General features: G+C 39.2%; 1 protein-coding gene across 1 annotated transcript in view; it reads right to left on the reverse strand.

The window, feature by feature from the left end:
* The window catches only part of LOC125289084 (basement membrane-specific heparan sulfate proteoglycan core protein-like), a 947,802-nt gene that overhangs the window by 9,335 nt on the left and 917,763 nt on the right, over positions 1-20,704 (reverse strand). Inside the window, exons 6-21 of the mRNA XM_048235759.1 lie at positions 17,706-17,951; positions 17,156-17,266; positions 16,980-17,004; positions 15,766-15,818; positions 15,470-15,547; positions 15,295-15,357; positions 15,121-15,183; positions 14,785-14,862; positions 14,562-14,630; positions 14,420-14,482; positions 9,227-9,262; positions 8,610-8,882; positions 8,240-8,506; positions 7,763-8,004; positions 5,494-5,600; positions 4,628-4,668 (exon numbers count right to left, since the gene is read on the reverse strand). Coding sequence (XP_048091716.1) covers positions 4,628-4,668; positions 5,494-5,600; positions 7,763-8,004; positions 8,240-8,506; positions 8,610-8,882; positions 9,227-9,262; positions 14,420-14,482; positions 14,562-14,630; positions 14,785-14,862; positions 15,121-15,183; positions 15,295-15,357; positions 15,470-15,547; positions 15,766-15,818; positions 16,980-17,004; positions 17,156-17,266; positions 17,706-17,951 — 1,815 coding nt within the window. The remainder of the gene's footprint in view (positions 1-4,627; positions 4,669-5,493; positions 5,601-7,762; positions 8,005-8,239; positions 8,507-8,609; positions 8,883-9,226; positions 9,263-14,419; positions 14,483-14,561; positions 14,631-14,784; positions 14,863-15,120; positions 15,184-15,294; positions 15,358-15,469; positions 15,548-15,765; positions 15,819-16,979; positions 17,005-17,155; positions 17,267-17,705; positions 17,952-20,704) is intronic.

Genomic DNA, 20,704 nt, shown 5'->3' on the forward strand with positions numbered 1-20,704 from the left:
AGATAATTTTTCACGCCAAGAAAGTACTGTTGTTCGATAGACTTCAAAAGTTATGTTGGTTTTGTGCGAATCCACTCAGTGGACTACATCTCTCGTCCTCGAACGATGTACGCCACCAACGTAATGAAACGATAAGAGCTGTTATGCTAGTTAACGGTTGCATCTTGCTGCCTGCTATGTCACTTAACAGTATGTAATGTACAGTCTATGGACGAATACAACTTACCTGATGTGTTTAATCCTCTGACTCATGGTATTTTCTTCGCAAGGAAAGCCCAATTAAGACCTGTTGCTGGTATGCTTGCACAATCTAGTGTGGCTGTGAATGAGCTAACGCCACTAGCGCCGACTGATGGGTTTGTAGTCGTTGGAATTACGATCTTTCACAATGTTGTAATTCAATAGTTACGAAACAAACTGCAAATGTCTTTACATGAAAAATTGTCTTTAAAATTGACAAACATCATATGGGTAATTCAAGGCACAAGTCAACCGGGACCAGAAAATAATTACTTTTTCACCATAGACTGCCGTTCACATTTTTTTGAAAGAACGGAAGGGGCGGGACTTCACCACTCTATTTTAGGAACACCTCCTCATTATTTTTTACAAGGAGTGTCATATCTCAGAAGAATATCAGTCGACTCAGAAACTGCATTCATTAACTATGTATTCATTAACTATGTCTAATTGCCATAGATTTTTGCTATAACTATATTTTGATGCATATTTTCTGTTATATTGCGTTGTTCAGTAAATGTTCACTGTACTACCATCTGCACATGTGCAGTAGAGAGGAAATGGTTGGTGAGCCCCTCCTACACACAGCTCACAGCCTACAGAGGAAACCAGACCAGAACCACAATCTCTCACCTCCTCTTGCACAGCAATAGACACGTACTGTAGAAACACAAAGAAAAGGTAGAAAACAAGTGAACGAGCAACAAATGAAGAAACAACAAACAAACAGCAATAGGGTATAAAAATAGACAGAGGGGAGGAGAGTAATAGGCAGATTGAGGCAGATGATTGTGAAACACTGAAACCAATGAAGACCCAGGTAGTGACTAATTCAACACCACGGACAGCACCCACATGTGGCTTAGTGTTTCATTGTGTTTCTCACGCTGACTATAAATAGCCCTGAAATGTCTTGTCATGAGTGATGTCAGCCTTGGGGTCATTGCGATGGGTTGAGTTGATACAGATAATCATCAATACGTTTTTATGCCAGGTCTTTTCTCAGTTCTCTTCTACATGCTGTGCATATCCAAATAAGGTAGCACATGGTTCTGGCTATGGTGAGAACTGACTGTGGAGACAATATCCAACCATATTCTGCATCTGTAATAATCTACACTAATGCACATTCTGCACATGTCCTTATTCCATTTTGTGTGTAAGTGCCTGCTTCTGTGAATGAGAAATTGTGCCAATTTTAAGTTTCACTGGTTTATTACTTCCAGATCCTTGGCACATTAAGAACGAAATAAATAAAGAACATGTGAATTCTGGTATGGAGCTGAGTGTGATTTTCACTTTAACGTTGTCATGTGTTAAATTCTGTACTAGCCTGCTTCTGTGAATGAGGAAACAGAAGCCAGAGACCAGAGAAAGCTGCAATAGGTTCAGCCAACAACAAAACACAAGAAGATGGGTGTTTGTGACAGAGGTATGAACTTCAAAAGTACCTTGCATCTGTGGTTTAGGTGTTGTTCGTTTATGTAATGCCTTGGCTAAATATGAAATAGATGATCCCCTCCTACACACAGCTCACAGCCTACAACAGAATCAGACCAGAACCACAATCTCTCACCTCCACTCACTCTCCACTATAACCTCCCCATTACAATAGACACCAACAGAGACAAAGAACAGAAGATGGAAACCAAGTGAAGAAAGAGAATGACTGAATGAATAAGACATGAAGATAATATGAATGAGTGAGTGAGTGAGTGAGTGGGTGAGTGAGTGAGTAGGTGAGCTTGATTTTTTGAATGCCAAAATACCGATGCATTTATTTGACATATCGCACTTTGCGCCGTTAAAGGGAATGACAGATGTCATTCTCATTGGTTTCAAATGATGTTACGCCCCAAACACACCCATATGACTGATTAAAAAACCTAGGAACACCTTGTTGTGCCATGTGCTCCACTTTTGATAACGAAACACCTCCCAATGTGAACTGGACATCCTACTAAATTTGAATAGACTTTTGACGAGTGACGATGCACTTTAGAATGTCATGATAGGGCCCTATATCTTAGATATCTTAAATTCACTTAGAAAATAAATGTTCATATAAGAAAAAGTTAAAACATGTACTAAAATAAAGACAGAATATTAGACACCTTTTAACCTCCTGAGACCCGGGGTATTTTATTTCTCTCAGTTATTTTGGTTTATTAGGGCTTCATGAGTATACAAAATAAATTTCACCTCTGTACATCAAGTAGTTTTTGAGAAAAGTGATGTCCTCATTTGAGGACATTGGGTCTATTTTACCATAAAACACAACTAAATCGCCATTGTGTAACAAAGTGTAACTCTGTTTATTTCATCAGAATAGAATAGAGTTAAGAGTAAAACAAAAGTATAACGTGTGTGTGTGTGTGTTTGTTAGTGTGTGTGTGTGTGTGTGTGTGTGTGTGTGCGCGCGCATGCGTGTGTGTATACACAGGTACATGTGAGAGAGTGCACCTATGTATTTCAATTGATTTTTTTTTTTTTAAAGTAACAAAAACATAAACAATGAAATTAAACACTAAATTCAAGGATGTGCAAAATAATGCAAACTGTGTGTGTGTGTGTGTGTGTGTGTGTGTGTGTGTGTGTGTGTGTGTGTGTGATAGTATGGCACCCTGGAGGTGTCATTGCAAGATATTTTGTGTGTACAGTATATCAAGATAATGTGCACTCATTTTACTAAAAATGTGTGTAATTTAGCTAAATGCAAGTATAATTTAGCTATGAGCCCACAATTTAGTAAAATGAGCACACTATTTATGAAACTGAGCTCATCATTTGCTAAATTCAGTGCACATTCTAGTACAATGAGAGCATGATTTAGCAAAATTAGCTATTTTTGTCAAATGAGCTCACAGTTTAGTAAAATGAGTGAACTATTTACTAAATAGAGTGGACAATTTAGTAAAATGAGCACACTATGTACTAGAATGAGTGCACAACTCAGTAAAATGAGCGCATGATTTAGTAAAACGAGCGCATATTCATTGGAACATATAATTAAAAAAATCAATTTTAAGTTTAGTTGACAAAACTGTGTGAAAACAACAGTGCAAAATGCAAAAAAACAATGTGTGTGCATGTGTGTATTGGAAACTGCTAAACTTTTAGAACTAGCACCATAGGTTTATTATGTGGAAGCAATCTGGAAGCACACATTTTAAGTCCCGATGTCCTCAAATGAGGACATAAAAGATAAAAGCTTCCTGATGTGTTACAATAAAAAATAAATGTGAAAAATGTATGCCATATCATACTAGAACTGTTAATAAGCATGAATAAACAAGTTTCAACCCCATAAATTACAATGGCACTTTACCATGACGACAGTTGTCATGTGCCCGCTGATAAAACATTTAGGTTGATATCGACGCCATCTTGTTTTTTCCCAATATAGTATAATGTGCTTTTATTACCACTAACTGGTGCAAAAAACTGTCATGATATGAGGGCAACAGAAATTTATTCAGAATATTGAAGTAGAAATTCCTGCAAAGCCTAAATGTTATGTCCTCATACGAGGACGCAGGGTCTCAGGAGGTTAAAAAATTATGAAAATAAAAGTATTGCAGTATTTTTTGTGAGCTAATTGGCTGCCACCTTCAACAATGAAGTATGCTGTTTTTATCTAATGGCGCTCAGTAAATTACAATTGCAAATCACCAATTTACTCATAACATATATATATATATATAGAGAGAGAGAGTTTGCAGCAAGTTGTGTTCTTCATTTTATTGTTTATGAACACATACACTAATTGTGTATCTGCCAATTATGTACTTTTTATCCCATAAATAAACAAACAATCAACTTAAAAGACATTGTCTACACATGGCGTCATTTGGGGAAATGCCACTTCTTAAAAATACACATATAGAACACATATTTATCAAGCTCATAATAACTCATCAGTTACAATAGACATCAAAGGCATTTGCTGAGATGTTATGGAAGTCCTAAGCCTTTGTAACAGATAGATGGAGCTTTGTGCAGATGGATCCTAATTTAGGTAATGCCAAAGGCATTTGCTGAGATGTTATGGAAGTCCTAAGCCTTTGTAACAGATAGATGGAGCTTTGTGCAGATGGATCCTAATTTAGGTAATGCCAAAGGCCTTTGCTGAGATGTTATGGAAGTCCTAAGCCTTTGTAACAGATAGATGGAGCTTTGTGCAGATGGATCCTAATTTGCCATCTGCAAGGGAAACAGCAGAGTTCTGTTGCTTCCCAAATAACGGAATTCCGTGAATTGATACGACACACATGGCACGACATTCACATATTCATTTGGACGTTTTACTTAGGCAAGTGGCTTTTTCTTACATCTATCTCTATCTCTCTCTCTCTCTCTCTCTCTTCCTCCTTGTTCTCTAAGTTACCTCTGTTTCCTCTGCTCGAGTGTCTGAGGGAATCACATCTTCATATCCCTCCTCTTCATCTAGAGAAGATAGAAGTTAGGAGGATTGTCATCAGAAACTCCAGATCATTTTGATATATGTTTTACTTTTGTGAGATTTTCACTGTCAAATTGATGACTGGTGCATACAATAGCTTGTATTCACCACAGATACACACCAGATATATTACAAATAATCCCTTTACGTGTATATGCATTTTTATTAGTTATAGCTGGTCATGAACATAGTCTGCATTGTATTTGCATAGTGCCAGCAACAAATAAAACATAGATGTTTAGTTGAACAATGGGTCGTCATACCCTCTTGAGAGTCGTTGGATGATTTCAATGTCTCATAGATATCTGTAGCACCTGCATCAGATAGAAATGATAAAAAAAACACATCCTGTAAATGCCTACATAGTGTAGTAAGAATAATGTAAGATCAATGTAAACTCAGATTAGTGTACATAGTGTAGCAAGAAAAATCAGATCAATTTGCTCAGATCATTCAATCCCAAATACAGTACAATGTTCTGGAAATCAGATAAATATACATCCTTTCAAACATGAACACACAGACCTTTCTGCAATGGCATGTACAGGGGTGTGATAGTGTCATAGACGTCTGTACTTCCTGTGGGAATGAATTACATTGGAAATGGTTGAATTGGAAGAAAAAATATTTATAAGGTGCTGTATACTAAACACACTTCACCATGTCAACTCTTTATCCCATGCTCTCAGTTTGTCATAATTGATCTCACGAGGAAGAATACTGTGACAGGAAATCAACAAATCCATACCATGCATTACCAATGTAAAAACAGACAGTGTAAAAAGTCTTACTCTTCTGCAGAGGCATATACTCTGAGTGAGAACCCTCCCTTCCTGCAGAATGACTCTGGTCCTGATCTGAACTCTGATTGGTCCTCTGGTTCTGCTGCTGTTGGTCTCTAAAGGGACATAAAGATCTCTCATATGCTGACAATGTGATGCTGTATGACTGATGAAGTGAAAGGATTTCAGCATATTTGTACTCACTCTGTTGTAGTGGTCAAACATAGGCCTGCAGTGAAACACAAACAAAACTCTAAACTGTGGAAGTGTATAAAGAATTGTGTCTAGACTGTGGAGTGTCTAGAATATACAGGAAGTGTTTAGAAACGTTTAATCTACAGGAATTCAATGGCAATATAGTGATTGTGTTTTACATACAGTACCTGTGAGATCTTTAGAGCGATGCAGCCAAAAGACTAAATAGGACATTGCCAGCACCACTCCCACAGCTAACAGGATGAAGGAACTGAAATCTGACAAAGAAATGCAGCAGTCACCCAAATCTGTGTGTGTGTGTGTGTGTGTGTGTGTGTGTGTGTGTGTGTGTGTGTGTGTGTGTCTGTATGTGTGTTTATGTGTGTGAGTGTGTGCACGTGCATGTGAGAGAGAGATAAGAGAGAGACATTTACATCTGGACAGTGGTAGCATAGTCGTTATGGAGCTGGGCTTGTATGCAGTAGCCAGAAAAGTTGTGGGTTAAATTACCTGCTGCCACCATTGTGCCCTTTAGCAAGGCACTTAACCCCAAGTTGCTTGGGGGAGAATGACCCTTGTAATTATTGACACATGTAAGTCAAGTGGAGATAAAAGCCAAATGAATAAATTAAAAACATTTGAATGGTCATGTAATGAAATGATTGAATTTTGAGAGAGTGAGAAAGAGAGAGAGAGAGAGAGAGAGAGAGAGAGGTGAAGTGAAGTGCATTACTTTGTGCCTGTCCTGGATGAGTGTCCACAGACACTGTAGGGACTGGCAGACCTGTAGGTACAGAGTGACAAGTAAACCATTGACACTCCATCAGCAATTGAGACAGAATGCAGGAAACAGAGATGCTGTATAATGTTTCAAATGATATAAAAGGGACAACATATTACTTCGATCCTGCATGATGTGTAAGAGTTTAGATTGACACTGTAAACTTTTCAGTACTTAAATAAGGAACCATTGTATGCATTTGTATTGGCTTTCATTCAAAATCAAACTTGTGACAGTCACATTCACTCCTCAGCACTCATAACCCCCCCCCACACACACACACACACCTACATGACTTTTAGCACTTTTACATCCCTCTCCCTATGCTACAGACCTTTTATTTTCTTATTTCATCACACGTCAAAACATGCACACGCACACACACACATCTTCATAGAACTATTTATTTATTAATTTTGATTTCTCCTCCATCTATCTACCCATGTCCTTGATTGCCTAGTCCCTTCACCATACTTGCAGTACACTGCCCCACCCCCCTCTCCCCTACATACACAGCACATTATTTCATCAGGAAGCTTCTCCAACACACATATTGCACACTGCCCTCTCCCCACATACACAGCACACTATCCCATCTCCCTTGTCATCCCCCTGTGGACAAACCAAGACCCCTGGCAGTTGGGTTAGCCCCTTGAGCTGTGGATCTGCCCAAGGTTTCTTCCCCCAGTAAGGGAGTTTTCTCCTAAACCCCTGTTGCTCTTGGGTGCTCCTTGTTGGTGCCACCAGACATAATTTCACTGCATTTCTTACTTCCAGTAACTATATGCATGTGACAATAAACTTCCTTGTATCCTTGTATCTTTGTATCCACACCATATGCGCTTTGTCTGGTTTGGTTAAAATTTGTGAAAAACAGGAATATGAATGGCACAAATGCTCTGTATGTTCATATAAAACAGCATTTTGTAAACAATTCTACTTTTCTAACCACATTCTTTACAGATTTTGCGATTATTTTGTTATGTTTGGCATCTCAGAGTCACTGAGTCTCCTGTGATGAGCTGGTGGACTGGACTTAATGTGAGTTTGGGCTCTGATGCTAAATAGGAGACTATCACTGTTATCAGCACCTCATCACAGTAAGAAACTCCCACAGCACACAGATGGACCATAGACATTTGTGCATGCACGTGGCACACACATACACACACACACACACACACATACACACACACACACACACACACACACGCACGCACACACACACACACACACACACACACACACACAAAAACACACGCACACACACTATACCTTTAACATCAAGAGTTATTCTCCTGCTTGGTTGTGATGATGTGGGTCTGTCTCCCCTCTCCCCCTGACTACGAAGTACTGGCCCTTATGAGACTCAGCAGCTCCTCTGATGGTGAAGGTGTTTCCCTCAGACACTGGGGTTCTGCTGGACCCCTTATACCACTTATATGTCCAGCCACTGAGAGACTCTATCACACACTTCAGAGTGACGTTCTCTCCAGTGAACACAGGACTCTGGGGCTCTACAGTCAGTGTAGCCAAAGGCAGCTCTGCAGAGGAACACATGGAGAGAATGAGGAGACAAGGAGATGATTGTGAACTGTTCTGCTTAAATAATGCTGGACCTTGGTAACAATATAGTGGACATAGCCATGTAATATTTTATTTTAAGCATGTATCAGTACATGATTCAGACCTGATACCTTTGTATATTGTTTTCCTTTTTAGTTAGAGAAAACACTCACAAAAAATATCACCTTTCACTTGTTTTTGTTTAAAACTTACCTTCCACTTTAAGCTGAACAGTGTTGCTGAAAGGTGATGATTTCCTGCTTCTCTCTCTCACTCCTGAGCACCAATACTCCCCCTGATCAGACACAGTGGCTCTGTTGATGATGTAGGTGTTGCTGTTTGGTTCAGAGGTTCTGATTGACCCGAGAATATCCCATTGATATGTCCAGCCAATTGAAGGCTGTATTGCACATGTCAGAGTGACCGTTTCTCCAGTGAACACATGGCTGGGTTGTACTGTCAGAGTAGGCACTGGAAAAGCTGTGTTGTGACAAAACAAATTGTAAACATGTTTATGAATACAAGCTTTCAAATAAAAAGATATAATTATCATGTAAAATGTCATTAATATGTCTATAATCACCTGTTACAATGATAGAGGCAGGAGTACTATGCTGGGAAGTTGTTGGCCTCATTCCTCTACTCCCTTCACATGTGTACTGGTACTGGCCAGCTCGATCAGGGAGGGAAATGTTGATGGCTCGACTTCCCCCATTTTGAATGGAATATCCGTCTCTGTACCAGGTATACCAATACCAGTCTGTGTACTCTGCTATATCACACCTCAGAGTGACCTTATCTCCAGGATAGAAGGGAGGCTGAGGAGACACTATAGCTGCTGTAGGTATAGTGGGATCTGTGGAGCAAATTACATTAAAAAAACACATCCTTAAAGATATCCAAGAAATGAATGATGGCCGCATAGGCCTATATGAGATGTTACTTTTAACAGTGTGATGAGTACATTCACTCATCTGTGGTGACACAGTCCTGTTTCTCATCTCTCCCTGACACCAATAATCCTTGGACACACATATAAAGTGATCCTACACACACACACACACACACACATCCTCATTTTAGAGCAAATTAAGGAGCGAAAAGCAATTATAACATAACACAGGAAAGCTGTGCAACGCTCAGCCTCCCGTCTGACCTTCTTGGATTTGGATTATTATTTATTTCATGAATGAATCTCACCTGCAGCATGTCCAGAGTAGGAGTACAGGCACAGCACTAAAGAAAATAGACAGAGAGTGATCATGATACAATACATAGACACAGTTTAAACACTTCCACACAATTTGTAAAGAGAAATGTCTGTCCCAGGACAAAGCCAAAGTGCACTCTCAGTCATACAGTACGTGTATACAGCATCTCCTTCCTTAGTGTTTCAACAGCTTGTCTGTCAATATTCATATATTTCTGACTCCTTCTTTTTCTAATGTGTCACTGAAAAATGATTGAGTTGAAGATTTTAAAATGTATCTTCAAAACCTATCATCAGTAGTTGTTTAGAGAACATACTGTCTTAACTAGAACATGAATTGGAATTTAATATCATTATTTTCCTTGCAGTGCTTGCCTGCCAAAGTGTGGGAAACAATCAATATTTGCAACTCCATTTCTTTCTCCCAGCAAGCTTCTACTGTATGTAACCAGCAACATTAGCAGCGTCATCATAGCAGAGATTGTATCCTTTCAGGCAAGTTCCCCCACTCGGCGGCCATCTTGCAATGAACTTTGGGCAGTTATCGGGCATCTATTTTCCTATTCAAGTGAATGGGGAGGCATACAGGAACGGGTAGGGTACGTGTAGAGACTACCGCCATCTTGTCATTACGAACTAACCCTCATTAGAATGTCACTGTTCCACATCAGGCTGAGGTAGTATGATACGAAGACACACAACCTACATGCAAAAGAATCATAAATCTCTTCTTTCTACTAGTGACAAGGAATATGTGTGTAGTTCAATCAATGCTAAGAACCAGAGTAAAACCAAAACCAAAAGCAAAACACAGCAGGCTAGTAGTCAAGCAAGTACAGCAACTGAGCCTGACGGGCCACTCAGCTAACCATGACTTCTTTCCCACCACTAGGAGGTGCTGTTGTAATAAGACACTTCTGCACAAGAGATCCAGTCAACTTCACCAGGGACAGAGTAGCAGGACTCACACAGCACATAGACACAATCCAGTCAAGCTGTGGATTAATCTTTAAACTGTCAATTAACTTTGAAAGAAGATTAAATCTAACAGAAATAAGGACAGTGTTTTCTTACACTTTCCCTCTCTGGCTGTAGCAGTTCTGGGTATAAGGCAACACTGTATTCATTTTATTGCTTTAAATTCACATACAATAGAAGCCTGTCTCTGTAGAGTAGCACAGCCACAACAGGTAAGTGTAGCAATAGACAGGACAGACGTAGTGTTACCGAGATGCATTCAACAGCTAAAAAAAAACATGTAGCATTTAGCCTAATGGTGTCTTGTGGTTGAAACCATTTTTCCTGTCCTTGCATTTCAACGCTAATATTAGCACTGGAAGATTCTAATGCAGCTTTCAACATTAAGATTTAGTTAAACTCCAATCTTAATTTATACTGTACACATTAAACAGCAACAACAACAACAACAGCAAAACAGGAGTCCACTGAAGTCTTTCTCATGAACACAAACACTGGTGAGGTTTTATGCAAAGCCAACAAAATTGGTCATGCGTGTGATTTAGATGTAAACCCTCTTGACCTGATGGCAAACTCAACTGCTATTTACTGCCATTTCATCTGCATACAACAGACATGAAGACATCAGGTGCAAACACACAAATTCTCTCATCCTCTCATACAAGTCTGTCTTTGAGATCACTCTTCAGTGTCATTGCTCATTCATATTAAGACTGAAATCGCTGTTTAATTGATGTACATCTACTGTTAATTCTACAGTAACCCGCTGACAACCCTGCAGCCAACTCCATGCCCTTTCTTTGTAAGTGTAGAGTGCTTGCAATTCTACTTCCCAAAGCAGAAACAGCATTTTTACCTCAGAGCCCCAGTAAGTCCCAAGTAAGTTTGAGCAACTTAATCAAGTGTGTAGGCTAACCCAAAGCAGAAACAGCATTTTACCTAGAGAAGTCAGAGGCCCAGTAAGTCCCAAGTAAGTTTGAGCAACTTAATCAAGTGTCTAGGCTACTCACCAATCAGAAGCCATATAGGAGTGAGTTCAATGGTGTGGGCTCTCGTGTGACTATCTCAGTGTGACTACCTGGCGTGAGAATATTTTCTACCTTAGACGATGGCTCCACCACAGAGAACAAGGCAGGGGAGAGGTCAAGTCTCCTCACATCTTTCACAATACCAGCGAGTCGAAGGAGGAAACCACTGTTTCTCAGACCCTCTCACAACATACGAGCTCTGAAAAGCAGTTGACAGTACAGAATGTCTACCCCCCCCCTGCTCCCCACCACACACACACACATACACAAACACCTTATAGGGGGTCATTCATACTTGTGATTGTCAATAGTTTCTCCAAATTGATATGTAGAGCTAAAATGTGTCATGCTTTGCATCGCTACTTTTAGACTGATTTTGTCTGCTACAAATTTACACCATCAGCTTCATGAAAAAAGCATACATGTGTCATGCATGACACTTCTTTGTACTTTATACAGTACTGTACATGCCCAAATATGGTACTCACTGGTTTTAACTGTACTTTTTTTAAAAACTTGAGTAATGGACTGGACTTTTACTTGCTTCAATTGCGAAACTCAATGTGCTTAAATATACCTTTAATTGCTATCACACAAAACTTTTGCACAGCAATCATGGGAAATACTATCAAATTTATTATGATATAACTAATCAAGGAATGAACACATATTCAAACTTTATAGCCACCATGCTTAGGGAGTCACCACTTTCTTTAGCCTCTCTTCACCATGCTGGTAAACCGGAACGAATTTGAACATTACCGGTATGTAGTCTTTATTACACGGCTCTTCACAATGCAAGTAGAACGCTCCATTTAATTGACTTGAATGGGATTTCCCAAAGTTCCAGCGGTCATTATTTTCGACTAAAGCACCTCATAATGACCGCTGTCAAGTTTGTGCTTCTAATTCAGGTCTTTCATATCACTCCGCAACTACTGGAACTTCATTCAAAAGTGAAAAGCAAACGGTTGATCTGTGTTCTAAAGAATGTTTGATTCAAGTTCAGCGTGTGTTGTTGCTATTATACTATTATACATTATCCCTTACATAATGTGGTGCTCCTTTTTTCTGTAAAATTAACTGGGGCGCATTTCCCAAAGCCATAGTTGCTAACTAAGTTAGCAACTACTACTTAGCAACTAAGTTAGCAATTTTGTTGGTTGCAGTGCAATTTCCCATTGACAACCAACAGGTTAGCAACTATGGTTTTGGGAAACGCACCCCTGAACGATTAAATTGTGGACAATCTAACCAAATTAATTATACTGGCATGTTCATATTGACAGAAGTTTAAACATTTCAGGGCTCTGGCTAGCGCTGCTAGTGTTTCTTCAGTAGGAGTCAAGCAGAGTGGTAAAGTAGAGAATTCATCACATCTCACTAAACTGTATACTTTACTGTATGCTGTGTGTGCCTCCTCATCTTCTGCCCAGGAAGCCTTTGTGACTTCTGACAAGATTTTTGAGGCATAACCCCCGAGAGGATGTGGTTTGATCTTTTCCTCCCCTGAGCAAACCCACATTACCCAATGAAGGAGTCTAAAGACAAAACCTCAGCCTTTCTCTTCCTGTTTCTGTGCTGTTTTTGTCTGAAGTTTCGTTTCTTCTTTTCAACCAGATTTGGGTTAATCTCTGAGGTAAACCAAAACATATCATCTTTAAAATCTTTTGAAGTATACTGTATGATGCATTCAGGTCATTGATTGGAAGAGATTGTTTTATTAAAAGTCAAGTGAAAAAATGCACATGTAATAAAAGCTATTAATTAAAACAACCATTACAGTGGAGTTGTTTTTAATAAAATAAAAAAGATCTGCCACAGGATAATATCTGTTCTGTAGACCTTTAATCTGGACTTTGAAATATACATTTAAGCTTCAACACTGTATGGACACGGTCTATTTTAGATGCTGAAGCTGAAAGAGACCTTTATGTTCAGAGATCGCAATGTGAACAGCATGTTTGCATGTTTGGATTGCAAATATGCTGCACATTGGAGTTACTTTGTTGGCTGCGGGTTCTTAAAAAGTCTTAAAATCACTTTTCCTAAAAATAAGGCCTTAAAAAGTATTACCGTAAAAAAACGTCTATATGAGATAGGCCTTTAATTCCCTTTACACAAAAAAGATGGAAAATACCGGTAAATCTTAAATTCAGATTAAAAATCAGGCATTCTATAAACATTATTTACAAGTCTTAAATTCTTAAAAGTCTTACATTGAACTTGTTTAGACACCCTGTTTATATAATCTAATCAGGGTTGATGTATGATGTTATAACCTCCTAGGTGAAAGACAGTATGTTGAGGATGAAATACTGAGATGGAGGAAAGCATTTAATAGCAAAAGGCAATATGTTCCACTGTATACAATTTCCATTGGCTAAATTTGATATTTGATATTCAATATTCAAGAACAGAAAGTCCTTCATTGCAACAAATGCATTATACTGGTTATACAATCATTATGAATATCTATAAGACCACAAGTTAATATCCATTCATGTGGCTCTTGATCATGACATGACACTGGCACATACAGATTGGAAAATCAGTATCTTGAAGTGCATCTGTTTTATTCTCTGACATCTGTGAACATAGGAACAAAGGACATTAACTGTAAGATGTGAAATACAATTCATCTGAAACTACTAAAGGGACATTAATCTCTACTGTAAGATGCTGAAAATGATCTGAAACTACTCCAACTATTTCTTACTTGCATTAAATTATTGTGTTATAGTCATTTGATGAGTGAATACCAATACACCTAAATGTGTGGTTTAATCATCAAAAGTCAAGGCCATTTTCGGTTTCTTCCCAATCAACCTCAACAAACTTCATAACTGAAGACAGTAAATGGACCAATGATTATGTCATTTTGAAGTGATTTGTTTGTAGAGATGCACCTTCCCAGTCTTTGTGTGCGGTGCTAAACCAAAGTTGCGTAGATTCCACAGTAAATACCAGGGGTAATGAGGTAGCACACACCGTTTTCATAAAACTGGACTTGTCTCTATTTCACCTTTTTCTTTTGGCCTCGTCAAGATTGAGCATGCCAATGTTTCGGTCGAATGGCCTTCATCAGTACTCTGATTTCTCTGTATTTTGTCCCACCATCACAACCCATCTTTTGATCTTCACTGTCTAGAAAGCTTGCAGCATACTATCCATTACCTGATGAGCACCCAGGCTTGACAGCAGAGTAAACATGTTCCTCTTCAGAGTACACAGGCTTGGCTGAAAAAACCCCCAGCTTTTAGCTGTTTGGAGTCAGCGAAGGTAGAGATTTAAGTTATAGAACAGAGATACGACTCACCTCTACTGCCCAGTGGTTTGATCTTAATCTGTACATCAGCATATGTGACATCCACGGGTCCACCTGAATCTTCATGTTAGAAAAGAAACATGCACAATTTGTTGGAGTGGTCTAACAAGATTTTTTACTGTTTACATGAATCATTTTAACACATTTTAACAAAAAATGCCTAAACCTTTTAATACTGAATTACAGTCAGGGTCACTCAGGGTGTCCACTTTACCTTGTTTCTTGTGTTTAAATTTGTTAACTTTGGCATACGTCACATCACTGGATCCATCCCCACCTCCATCTGAGACTACTGCAGAGACACCATAATCAGAATGAGTTTGAATCAGAAGAGTCCTACTCTTACAACATAATACTAGTCTTAAAATTTTCAACCTATGAGATGTTTGTGTCCTTCTCTTCATTTAATCAGTGAATGTGATAAGTAAAGACAAAGTTTATAACTTAAATCAAGAATTGTGAAAGAGCCACAAGATACAAAAAAAAAAAGCTGTTGTGAAATTCAGAGCATACGAGCTATTCATAGAGACAGTGTTTTCTCAGCTCTTACCTGGACTCTTCACTGGCCCCAGGAGGGAGTACAGAGGGTCTGACATTGCTGCACCTCTCTTGGCTGGAACAAGTTTAAAAACAAACAGGTCACACAAAAGATGACTTCAATGTGCTAATGTGTTACCAAGGCTGTTAATATTGTTGGAGACAGAGATGGCTCAGATACTCTTACCTGGACTCTTCACTGGCCCCAGGAGGGAGTACAGAGGGTCTGACATTGATGCACCTCTCTTGGCTGGAACAAGTTTACAAACAAACAGGTCACACAACAAATTACTTATCCAAACTACTGTATCACTAATCAGATGTCTTGACAAAGTGTAATGCATATATTCCATATTACAGACCTTTTTCCTTGTTGTTGTCTGTATCCCTCAACTCAATCTCTGCATAGACCGCATCATCAGTTCCGGCCACAGCACCACCTAGTGGAAGATACAGACCACAAAAAAAATAGTTCCATCCCTATCAGTCACGTAGCTCCTTGCCACTTTGGTGCCCCTTGCACTTTAGCTGTTGGCTGCAGCAACTAGAGCTAGGCAAAACACTCCATACTTGAACTCTGGTTTGTCAATGAGTTACATTAAGATGACTCAATAAAGAAGAAGAAAGAAGTCATAAGAAGACAATATGCTTATCTTACCTAAAACTCTTTTCTGTGAGGTTGAACTGTGACTGTTGCTCTGCTGTGGACCACTAGAGGGAGATAGGTATCCTTTCATTAGAATAAAATAGAATCTTTATTGTCATTGTGCATGTACAACACAAGTTGTAAAAAGTAAAAATAAAATAATTTATAAACAATAAATAGTCCTCTAAAATAAATAAATACATAACAATGAGTACAAAACTAAACGTTTAAAAGGAAACTTAAAATCAAGTTTTAGCAGCATTTAAAGTGACTATGGCTCTGAGACAAAAAAGTTTTTGACTATGAAGAAGACGCATGGGCGTCGAAACATTAGTCGGTTTGCACTAGGCTAATAAAAACCACTTAAAGCATTGTGTGCTCTGGTCCTGCTCCTTGGCTCTTGTTAGTCCTTGGATCTCCCCTTTTAAAGTTTTTAGTCTGTTTGTCCGTGTTTTTATTAGTGACCAGGTTGGGATGGGTCCTTGAGGATGCAATGGGTTTTTTGAGACAGCGGGAACTGTATACAGTAGGTCTTCCAGGGAGGGAAGTGGGCAGCCAATGATCTTTTGGGCAGTGGTGATGACCTCCTGGAGCGCTTTTTTCTCTGCTACTGTGCAGCTAGCAAACCAGACACAGATGCAGTATGTGAGTATGCTCTTTATGGAGCAGTGATAGAAGGACACAAGCAGTTTTGTGGTGAAATGTTTTTGTCCTGAGGATCCTCAGGAAGTATAGTCTCTGCTGTGCCTTTTTCACCAGTGCTGTGGTGCTGTTAGCCCTCCTGGTCAGGTCCTCCTGACGCCCAGGAACCGGAAATCCGAGACCCTCTCCACACAGTCTCCACTGATTGAAAGGGGATGAATTTCTGTTTTTTCCCCTGGAAGTCTATGATTATTTCTTTTCTCTTTATAGTGTAAAAGAGTAAAATAAGAACTGTTTGTTTAAGTATAATACACTGGTGTGTAATGTATGGATGGCATGACCCATATAACTGACTCTCTATCTCTCGCTCTCTCTCACTCACTCACTCACTCACTCACTCACTCACTCACTCACTCACTCACTCACTCACTCACACACACACACACACACACACACACACACACACACACACACACACACACACACAACGTATAAATTACTCTCTATAGTGGATAAGAATCATATTCAAAGAGTTTTGGGTCCCCATTTGTCAAAAATGTAACGTTATGAGGAAAAATACTTACAGGTTTGGTATCACTGAAGCTGAACCTGAATTTTAAAAAGACAACTTTAGAATCATGATTACGGCATGTAACATGTTAACTTTTGTTCTCTTTTTTTGTTCAAAATCTGCATATTTTACTTGTGAAATGTATCAGGTGATACACTTTGATAAAATGATGGAAACTTGTTTTCTCACCCTTTGCTTTTTGGGAGCGATATAGCAGGACCAGTAAAATGACCAGAGCAAAGGCAACAAGCAGTCCAATCACCACACCCACTGCTACCACCAACATGGAGGTCCCAGCATCTGAAATATTGAACTCAGTGATCACTTAGTGAAGGTACAAGGACATGACTGTTACTGACAATCAAATATTCCTCAGAATACATTTCAATAAAAAGTGCGCTCATTTAACTAAATTGTGCATACAATTGTTCCTTTTGAAGAAATTGTATGCATGTCACAATTTGCTAAATTGACAGCACAAGTATTGAGAGCACAATCTAGTAAAATGAGTGCATGATTTAGTAAAATGAGCACACTACTTAGTCAAATGAGCGCAAGTTTAATGGATATACACAAAAAAAAAACAATGACACATCCGGGTTTCCGTATATATTCAACTAGTCAGTATAAATCTCTTCCACTGCATGCTGGGGTCCTGTTCTGTCAGGATTTATTTTCCTATAAAGAACGATGGACTATACATAATCCCCTACATTACAAATCTATAAATATTTATAACCTTTGACTGCGACCCAGCTCTCTGGTGACTCTCCTCTCTCTGGGTTGCTGCACTTATAGAGGCCTTCATGTGACTTTGAGACTGCAGGGATGGTCATCTCTCCAGTGGTGGAGGTCTGCAGGAGTGTCCCATCTTTATAGAAGTCAGCACTGATGTTTGATGGCTGATAGCGATATCTACAGCGCAGAGTCAGAGGATCTCCCGCAGTCACAGGATGGACAGGACTCTCCAGGATCTCATTACCATCTACACGCAGAAACTCAGTTGTTAAAGTTCAGTCGCTTTGGAGCATTTCTCAGATAATAATTGTCAAGTCAAGTCAAGTCAAATTTATTTATATAGCACATTTCAAAGCAATAGCATTGCGCCAAAGTGCTTTACATAAAATAATAATAATAATAAAAATAATAATAATAATAATAATAATAATAAAAATAACTAGATGTACCGCAGAGCGGTACAAAATATGACCGCTGCCCAGTCCAGCACATTTTTTCAACAAAAATAAATCATGCTGAAAGGCCTGTATGATTCTAGCTGTCTCACTAAATTGCATTATCCACACTCAATTCTCACTGATATCTGCTAGACAACAAGTACCAAAACATGATTAGTTCATAGATTTCACATGTAAAATTCATTTTATACAACCCCACCTCCATCTTGCCTGTTCATAATTCTGAGAAATTCTTGATTTGTTTGCATGTGTGCATGTACATGTTTATGTTGTGTGTGTGTGTGTGTGTGTGTGTGTGTGTGTGTGTGTGTGTGTGTGTGTGTGTGTGTGTGTGTGTGTGTGCCTGTGTGTGTGCCCTGTGCCTGTGCATGCAAGCCGCATATATGTCTACTGTGTGAGTATGTGTCATAATGATTATGATTACTGTGAATGTATGTGTGTGTGTGTGTGTATCTGTTTGTGCACATGTGTGCACATGAAATGGCTTAACATGACCCCTGGAGGCAAACATACGGAAAAAAATGGTCATCCTAGTCCCTACAGTTCTCAAGATATTCACAGAGAACTGTGTCTGCCCTACCCTCCTTTCGGGGGGTCCAGTCCAGCGGGGGGGTTACAGATCAAAACGAAAAACGACTGTTCCATGCTATCCTTGTGGGGTTACATGCCCACCAAGTTTTGTGTACCCCGGTCTTTCAGTGTCCCGGGAATCCTTGATTGATGATTACTTCTGATTTGCTGTCATTTAGCTGTAAAAATTGTTAGCCATCCAATTCTTAATGTCATTAAGACAAAGAAAAAGGTTTGTCAGTGAGCAGGAATTTTCAGGGGCCACCGGTATATAAAATTGGGTATCATCTGCGTAGCAGTGGTAACGAATATTGAATTGATTGAAAATGGAGCCCAGGGGAAGCATGTATAAAGAAAATAATAGAGGCCCTAAAATAGAACCCTGGGGGACACCACACTTAATGGGAGCAGATGACGATGAAGCATTGCCTAAATGCACTGAAAAAGATCTATCAGTTAAGTAAGATCTGAACCAATTTAATACAGTGCCTTGCAGACCAACTTCAACATCCAGGCGTTTTAAAAGGATCTTGTGGTCAATGGTGTCATAAGCAGCACTAAGATCTAACAGGACCAATAGGGCACAAGAGCCAGAGTCAACAGAGAGCAATAGATCATTATGGACCTTAAGTAAGGCAGACTCTGTACTATGAAGTGGTCTAAAACCAGATTGAAACTTGTCAAGGATATTAGAGGTGTTTAAATAGGAAGAGACAGAACAACTTTTTCTAAGATCTTAGAGAGAAAGGGCAGTTTAGAAATGGGCCTATAATTTTTCAAATCAATGGGATCAAGGGAAGGTTTTTTCAGGAGAGGTTGCACAATAGCGTGTTTAAAGCCAGAGGGTACTACTCCATTAGCCAGGGAGCTATTAATGATGCTCAAGATAAAAGGGCAAATAGCCGCAAAAGCTTCTTTGAAAAGGTGAGATGGAAGAATATCAGAGTGGCAAGAAGAGGGCTTCATATGAGAGACCAGGTCTGACAACTGTGAGGAAGAGACTGGTTGGAATTGTTGGAGGAGGCAAACTACAGACTGATACAAAGCAGGATCAGAAATTGAGGGTGTGATATGAGACTTTATGTTGTCAATTTTGTCAATAAAGAAATTGAGAAACATCTCACAGGTTTCTGTTGTAGCAGGAAGAGAGGACATTGTAGTAGGAGGATTTATGATAGAATTAATTGTGTTAAACAACACTTTTGGTCTGTGAGCATTTTTGTGAATAAGCTCAGCATAGAAAGCTGCCTTTGCTGCTTTGACAGTGATTTGATAAGCCTTAAGATAATCTCTAAAGATATCATAGGAGACCTGTAATTTATCTTTTTTCCATTTTCGCTCTGCTTTCCTACAGTACAAGCCTTTCTGAGCGAACAGGTAGTGGAATTTAGCCAAGGAGTAGTTGACCTATTGGATTTACACCGCTTTTGTTTTAAAGGAGCTAAAGAATCAAGAGTGGCAAGGCAAGATGTATTAAAAAGAGTAAGTAGATCCTCAGTGTCGGTGCAGGTGGAAAGAGAATCTAAGATAGCAGGTGAAAGAGAGAGCATAAAAGTATTAGTGAACTGTGAGGCTGTGGTGGAATTAATAGCTCTGACAAGGGAGTAGGATGAGGGGAGTGGAGGGGGGGGGGACAAAACAGTGAAGATTCAAATAAAATCATAAAATGGTCAGACACACCAGTATCAACTATTTTAACATTGGAAACTGAGAAACCAGAGGACAACACTAGGTCTAGTGTGTGACCCTTCTGATGTGTTGGGGCCATAACTGACTGCACAAGGTTAAAAGAGTCCAAAAGGCCTAAAAACTCATTGACCAAAGGTTGGGCAGCATATGTGGATGTTAAAGTCCCCCAAGATTAATAATTTATCAGCACGAGAGGCCATAAAAGATAGAAGTTCAGCAAATTCTTGAATGAAATTACAATTAATTTTTGGTGGACGGTAGACTGATTTTTGGTATCTTAAAC

This window comes from Alosa alosa, chromosome 24 (assembly GCF_017589495.1).
Source record: "Alosa alosa isolate M-15738 ecotype Scorff River chromosome 24, AALO_Geno_1.1, whole genome shotgun sequence".
Taxonomy (NCBI): Eukaryota; Metazoa; Chordata; class Actinopteri; order Clupeiformes; family Clupeidae; genus Alosa; species Alosa alosa.